The sequence below is a fragment of the Penaeus monodon genome, chromosome 38 (genome assembly GCF_015228065.2).
Source record: "Penaeus monodon isolate SGIC_2016 chromosome 38, NSTDA_Pmon_1, whole genome shotgun sequence".
Lineage (NCBI taxonomy): Eukaryota > Metazoa > Arthropoda > Malacostraca > Decapoda > Penaeidae > Penaeus > Penaeus monodon.
Genome location: NC_051423.1, coordinates 18,452,048 through 18,460,290, shown reverse-complemented (window position 1 = coordinate 18,460,290; position 8,243 = coordinate 18,452,048). Strand labels below are relative to the sequence as shown.

The 8,243-nt window shown below is 34.5% G+C and overlaps 1 protein-coding gene across 1 annotated transcript; it reads left to right on the top strand.

Moving 5' to 3' along the window:
* Positions 1-1,071: 1,071 nt before the first annotated feature.
* On the top strand, positions 1,072-7,225 carry LOC119596489 (39S ribosomal protein L21, mitochondrial-like). The gene is made up of 5 exons (XM_037945761.1): positions 1,072-1,228; positions 2,125-2,277; positions 4,915-5,078; positions 5,538-5,694; positions 7,070-7,225. The coding sequence occupies exons 1-5, from the start codon at positions 1,159-1,161 to the stop codon at positions 7,171-7,173; spliced, it is 648 nt and encodes a 215-aa protein (XP_037801689.1). The 5' UTR covers positions 1,072-1,158; the 3' UTR covers positions 7,174-7,225.
* The last annotated feature ends 1,018 nt before the right edge of the window (positions 7,226-8,243 follow it).

The following is an 8,243-nucleotide window of genomic DNA, read 5'->3' as shown; positions in this document are numbered from 1 at the left end:
AGTGGTTTTCTTCTTTAAAAGGCGAGTGCTTTCATTATTTATGATTTCCTGTGACATGGGGACTTGGTTTTCACGTCGAAATGCTATTGCTCCCTTAGAAAAAATAAATATCCTTCGTAAGGGTTTGATAAAATAAAGGAGTAGGTCCCGCAGTCAAGTGTACTAATTAAAAAAAACAGACAATATTAACTAGAAACTTTTCCCCCTTCAATAGGCCTTCAATAGGCCAATAGGTCTTCCTGGCATCCCAACCCTTAACGTTAAAGAAAATAAGTCTTAACGTTAAGACCTGCACCGTTCTTTTGCCAGGCAGATAAACAGCGCCTCATAAGTGAAGGAGAGGCTAGCAGTCGACCCTCCCCCTGCCCCCCTTCCCCCTCATACGCAGCCCCCCGTACTAGGGACCACTAATGATAATTAAATAATAATGATTCAAGTGTCCAGTACAGGTGACAGTCGTGGGTTTCAATATATGCATTCACTTCCTCACATCGTAAATAACGTTTGGGGATTATACATATATATTGGTTACAGATATGTGTGGATATGCAGATTTCTGTCATCAGTATTGTCAGCGTAATAAATGCCCAATTTAACTTTTTAATTACAGACGATTTAGCATACATAATACATTCATAGGTAAATGCATTTATAGTTATTTGATCGACAATAAATATCCCTCTTTCCCATGAAAACAACATAATTTCAGGATATACAATCATATGATATCCCGAATAAAATCAAACTCAAAATGATAACGAAATCCCCAATATTCATAAATGTTATGATATCATGGAATTACGCCAGTGAGATTTTAACGCAAAATAATAATTCAATCCCCGAGTTTTATAGAAATTGTATCACCAAGTTAAATCCTAAAAGCAAATGAATCCGACTTGCATCCGGTCACTATGCGAACGGAGGTGGAGATCAAGAAACATGGATATAATTCCGTTATTTATAATAATAATATAATAATAACATATTCAATCCTCAAGGTTCCATAGAAATTAGAGAATTGCGTTAAGGAAATTTTAACGCAAAATGATAGTTCGGTTCCCAAGTTCCATAGAAATTGAATCACAGAATTAAAGCCTAAAGGAAAGGAATCCGACTTGAATCCGGTCACTACGCGAACGGAGTCGGAGATCAACAAACATGTCGGCTGCCGTGTTCTTGAGGGCGCTCAGGCCGACTCAAATAGCTTCGAGCGCTTTACTTGGGAACAGTGAGTGGAGTTTAATATGACTTTTGATACATTTTCATCTCGGAGAAATGTAGTGTATTGGTGTCACTCGTGGAAGGAAAGTGTGAGTGAGAATTTGAATGTTGTTAGTCGGCCCCATTCAAGAAACAGTTCACGTAATGAACACAGTAACTTATGCACATGAGATTTAACATTATGGCTATATGAATGAATTGTAGAAGTGACGTTTCAAACTCCTCAACAGGCTTAGTAAATCAAAATTGGTTAAATGGTTCATTGCTTCGGTTTTTACGACATCAGATGAGGAACACTTGTCGGGTTGGAAACGTCACCGTTTTATTTCATCTATATTGTAACGTTTCGTTTTGATATTTCATCATGCTTAAGACCTCTTGAATTCAAGCTATTTAAGTAAGAAGATTTTTTTGTGTGTGGATAACAATCAGGATTTCAGCAAAAGAAAGTGTATGGAAGAGTTACTTCAACAAAAATTAAGACACTTTTCGACTAGTAGAATTTTGTTCTCTAAGTTGAAAATGCAGATGCAGCACATAATGCCTTGATAATGTGACTTGGAGGAAGTAGATATTAATCTTTATGTAGGAGGAAGCACATCAATGATATAGATATATGGGTTTTGTTCTCTACAAGACTATCATTTTCCAGTTTGCCATAGTTTAGTGCATCCATACCATCAAGATAAATCAAAATTTTGTTTATAAATCTATATCTCTGAACAGTCTAATTCTGGGTAATTACCAAGAATTAGATAACATACAAGATGGAAAATCAATCCAAAGAATCTGTTGATTATTTAAATTGTTCATGCAAGTGCTTTTGAATATAGATCAGGCAATGCAGATTTTTCTAATGGATTTAAAACTGTTTCATGTTCATATCTCAATTATTTTTTTCAGGAAAAATCATTGGCCATGCTGTAGGAAGATCACCACTCCTGTCAGCAGTCAGTGGACTCAGAACACCATCTTTCACTCCTCCATTTGTGCAACAGAGTGTTAAGCAAGAACTTGTTAAAGACTGCAAACAAGAACAAGATCTTTTTACTGAAAGTGAGTAAATCTCTCATGATAATTACATTATTATTGATTATAGTATGATGTAGTATTACCAGTGATATTTCTTTTATTTTTAAGTTTGCCTCTCCAAATTTTGAACTACTAATGGACATTAGTAGACTGTATCATAAAAAATATATATATTGATTGCATTTATATTACTATAAATGGTTATAGATTTTTCAACTAGTCTGAATCTTGGTATGAAAATTGAGGTACGGCTATTTCTAGTTACCTATCCATCAGAAGAACTACCCACATGATTATTATGGCCCACAATTTTTTTTAAGGACTGTATTCAGGTTTTATTCCCTCCTCCTCAATTAGTGATTTACAATATCTAATCAGTTTTGATCTGTGCTTCTCATGAGTAGAGATTGAACATTCTGTTTAACATTTACAGCCATGTAAATGTAAAATGTGTGCATGTGAGATTACTTAACTTACTTAAACATATACTTATTGACACACAATAGCATACATATAAGCATACAAACAAGCAGCTTGAAACCTATAATTACCATTTGACTGTATCTTTATGAAGGGGTGCTGAAAAGTTCCTGGCTTTGGTAATAGAAAATCTAGTAGGACCAATGGCTTATGATTTTAATCAATATACTTCTCTTTCAGATCCATACACTTGTTGCAGTAATATTCAATTTATTTAAACTAAAAATACCATACCATACCTCGGTAACTACAATCTTTTCAAGGTCAAAGTCAAATTCCATTTCTTCTATGTATTTCTCAGTTGTTGGAATAGGTGGCCGTCAGAGGGGGCCATCTGAAAATTAAAGCAGGATGGTCCACCAAATTGCAGCCAAAATCTGAACTTTTAGAGGGTTTCATGCAGTTTGCAGTTTGGCCAACTCTTTCAAAAGTAATCCCCAGTGTCTCAGTTATGGCTTTAGCTGAATTCTGGTAGTCCTGGAGGATCATGATGTGAACAACATTAATTCTTTCCCCATGGTCATGGAAGTTAGCTTTCTAGACAAGGGTTTATCCAAGACCTCTGAGTAACCAGTCAGAACTGTGACGCTCAGGCTTCCACTATGGAATATGAGAGGCAGTCATTCTTCAAAGGTTTGTTCAAGTCATTGTGGATTTCCTCTACAACTCTGCTTGCCTTGTAGGAAGGGGAGCTGACTGCCTAAATTTCACCTTTACTGGACTTCACTGTAGGAGCTACTATTTTGTGTTACACATGCAAAAAGATTAAAAGATATGTTGCATATCTTAAATAAATGTGTATTGTTCTTTTGAATAGTTAGCCTATCTACCATGTAAAGTTAATAGCTTCTACCCTTTCACAATGCCCTCAAAGCCAGGAACCTTTTCATAATCTCACCATCATAGTGATCCAAGTTTTTTCTTTTCTTTAACTTTTCTCTCCTTTTCTTTCCTTTCCTTTCCTTTCTTCTTTTTCTTTTTCTTTTTCTTTTTCTTTTTCTTTTTTTTCTTTCTTTTTTTTTCTTTTTTTCATTTTCTGTCTTTTTTTTCTTGAAAGTGTAAAGAGTATTATTCTTACAAACTAATTGGCAAAAACTTATGCCACTTTGTAAGAGCATATTTTATTTTAAAAGATAATAATAAAAAAAATTAAAATTGAATAAATAAATAAATATATAAATAAAAATAGAATCTGTGATGTCTATTTTGATATAGATTTTAAACTGCTATGAAGGCAGCTAAACATCAAAGACTAAATTAATTACCATTCCGGATCTTACTTCTTCTTTCAATTAGTATTGGTAACTTAATGTTAATAACAGTAAGAGTATTAAAATTTAAAAAAAAAATAAATAAATCCCCCAAAAATCAGGGAATGATGTAATCAAGTGAGATCAGGTAGGCCTAGTAATTGACACCTTGAGAGTGAAGTGTCGAGCCTTCTATGTGGTAACAAATTTGATAAATTTAAATCACGGTTGATATGGCATGCATGTGCTTCCTCTCCTGGCATCAGTGCGTTAAGTATGTTTCTCTAAGTCAGATTTTGGTTAGCAGTAACCAACTTTTTTTTTCTAAGATTATATAAATCAAGGCCAATCTGTATATTCTATTGTGTATATATATTTTACATGTAGATATTGCAAATGAGATATTTTTATTCAAAGGATTTAAACAAAAAGTTAAGAGTAGCTTAACCCCAAATCGATGGGCATGGCATGTACGTAAATGCCATACTTTTGAGTTTTCTCTTTCAATTGTTTTTACACATAGATGTCTCCACTTGTACTGAGTCACCAGTGAGCCAATTATGAGTACTACCTGCCTCACCTTTTTACCCTTTTCTTTGATTTTTTAAAATATTTTATGTTTTCTTATATTGCCACTACTTATGTCAATAGTATTAGAGTAATTATAATGTGTATAATAAGAATAACACCATTGATATTAATAGCATTATTAAAAAAAAAGAAAAAAAAAATCTCCCAAATTCAAGGAAAGGTGAAATCAGGTAAGGTCACAAGGTCTACTAATTGACTCCTTTGTGGCTAAGCACTAGCAGAGCAGAAATATTTTAAAAAAAATTCGAAATTGAGCACAGCATTTTCTGGGCAATGTTTGGGTTATTGTATATACATTTAATGCATTTGTCTTAGATTACATCAAACTCTGTTCCCACAGATGTGATAAGCAAGGTGAATAACCAGATCGTCAAAAGAAGTCATGGGAGATTATTTGCTGTTGTTTATATCCACGGCCATCAGCATTTGGTAACGACAGAGGATTTAGTTGTTGTGCAGGGTGTTTTCCCGCCCTCCATTGGAGACGTCATCAGATTAGAGAAGGTTTGGTTTTGATTTGAGTCCTGTAAAATGAGTTTTATGAGTCATGCACTAAAGTAAGATGAGGTTTATGAGTCTTACACTAAAGTAAGATGAAGTTTATGAGTCTTACACTAAAGTAAAATGAGTTTTATGAGTCATATGCTAAAGTAAGATGAGGTTTATGAGTCTTACAAGTAGTTTTTACTTGAATAGCAAGAGGTTGCCTCTCCTAAAGGGAGTTTTGAATGTACTTTTAGTGAATGATTTTGAAGACTATATAATGTCTAGGAATTTTCTGTGCATTTAGGATTAGCTATTATCAGTATGTCAGTTTGCTTTTCTTAGACTACTTAGCCTAAGCTGTAAAAAGATAGGAAACTAAAAAAAAGTTAGAAATGACATCTTGTCACTTTTTATATGGGTGAAGATTGCCTGAGTGAGTTTTGAAAGCAACATAGGTTTAACCAGTCATCTTCGCAGGTTTTGTGTGTGGGTGGACAAGACTTCAGCTTATTTGGACGGCCACTGCTGAGGAAGGACTTGGTAAATGTGGAGGCAACTGTTGTAGAGAAGACCTTGTCTCATTGCCGAATTTATTTCTATAATAGGAGGCGTAAGAACTCAAGGAAGACAAAGTGTAAGTAATTTATTATTTACAGTGATGGACAAAAGCCAGATATATATGCCTGGTACATGCTTAGTGACTGTAAAGATTCCTTTAAGACCAAATATTACTGTGATTCATGACAACACATTCAGAGTCTGCAGCTATAACGCTACTTCTGTTGTATGCAGTGCAGTTCTGAGTGATGCTTTTATTTTCCTATATGTTTTTATTATTTATTTACTCTGGCTTTTATCATTAGAAAGAAGTCATTCTAGGCAGCACATCTCTTAATCTATATGTAAACTATAAGATGACTCAAATGTCACTTTATGGTTCCTCTGTGCTTTATGAATCTTTGGGATAATTCACTATGTGAGGAGAAATACTTAAAGCATATATTACCTTTTTTCTTCTCCTTCTTCTTTTTCTTCTTCCTTTTCTGTCTTTTTCTTCTCCCTCTTCTGTCTTGTCCTCCTCCTTCTCTTTTCCTTTTTTTTCTTTTCTTTTCATTTCTTTTCTTCTTTCCTTTCTTCTTTCCTTTCTTTTTCCATTCTTTTTCCTCTCCTCTCCTCTCCTTTTCTATCCTACATGTCTGGTGCTGTGAGTGATTAGGACCCCATCTATTCTTAGCACTGGGGGAAAAGGCAACCTATAAAACATGTATGTCATATTATGTCTTCCCACCATGTTATGTTATTAACCCAATGCCTCTGGGTGAATTTGGGATGCACTTGGCCTCCGTTCCTGGGAGTATGTGTGCCGACTGGGCTTGCCTCTGGGGCCTATTTCAGATACAGTTGCACTCACTGTGCCACACCAACAAAGTGAAGTGATCTCTTTTTGTATCATGTGTGTCTAAAACGTGGTTTTAATTTTTGCATATTCAGAGATACATGATATTTCAGGTTAATAATGTTATAATAAGATTAAATTAAATACTTATAGCATTAACAAAACAAAACTACAGTGAAGCTAGTTAAAGTCCAGTGACTTGCAGGACTGTGATCTAAAAATTCTGTAGTTACCTTTGATGCTTAAAGTTGTATGAATGATTATTATATTAAATATTCATAATAAATTGCCAATGAGAATACATAGCTATCCAAGTTATCTTACACTCCCTGCCATGGAAAGATTAGTATAAAATTCATGTTTTGTATAATCAATAATTTTTCTTAGTTTCTTAGTGTCCATGTATGAAGTAATTTTTTTTTCTCTCTCTCTTTTCTTCTTTCTAGTTTCCTAGGTTAATATTGGCTGATATTACATGCTTTTCAGTTTTTTATTCAAGAAGAGGGGATGATAATTGAAAAGTCCCCCTCCCTCAGTGCCCTACCCCCAGTGATTATTAGTTAATGAGAAAAATGTACACGTATATTTTTTTTTTCTCTCTCTTCCTTTTCAGTTAACAGGGAAACACACACCCTCTTGAGGATCAACCGTGTTGAAATCATGCAGAAGATTGACGAGGTACCAGAAGTGGAAGGTGTTGATGGAAGAATATTTTAATGTTTGCAAAAAAAAGTTAGATGTTAATGTAAATAAATTTGATAGATATGTGTTTTTTCTTTCATTGAAGTTTTATCCTTTTTCATCAAAATATAGTATATGAAAATGTTTAAATATATACATATTTCATTTAATACACCGTATTGCGTAAGGTATTTTCTTGTTATTAGTGACATCTGCTTTATCAGACTAAAAATTATTCCCAGCTGCTGTTCAAAAGTTGATTAATCTTCTTTTTTCAGTAAGGGCAACTGATTTTGATGTCTGTTATTTTAGTTATAGGTAAAGTAGCATAATTTTTCACTAGAGAAAGATCTTACACCTTGTATTTTTTTTAATAAACTGGACTATGTTTATATGCCAATATTTAAGTCAAGAGGCAGTCAGATCAAGGTTATTTCTTATATCAAATACAAGGGAAATATTACAGGATCACTCATTCTACATGCAGCTCACAAAACACCTATCTCTTCTTAGGCTTGGTTATAAAAGACAAGTAAAGAGTCCATAATAATTTCTAGTTGCAAGAGAATTAAGCCCCCCACACAGGAGCCTCTTGTCAGTGGATAGTTGCTACAATTTTTTCAAAGAGCTACTGGGCTATGATCAAAGGAGTGGGAGGAACTATTGTTTTAAATGGGAGTGATAACCATTATCATTAGTGGCAAGCTAGAGTAATGTGGCGGTCACCATTTTTTTATGGCTACCAGTGAAAAGTGGCTCATGTGCGGATTTCATGTGTTTTCTATTTCTCTTCACAAGAATGGAGGAATGAAATGACTGTCCACGCTACATACTAATATGTGCTTTGATGTGCACGGCATTGAAAAATTACTTTCAAATAAGGTATAAAGTGACCCATGCACTTCATAAATTCCCACATTGTGTGTATTGTTTGGTGGTGGTATCAGTGTGATACTCATTTCAGTTCTCTTGCTTCTGCCACACTCCACCACTGGGGCACACTCCACCACTCTGCCACAATCTGTTATTCTGCCCATCTCCACTATATTACCACCACAATTCTGCCACACTCCACCACTTAACCCAACAGCCACACTGCCACAACC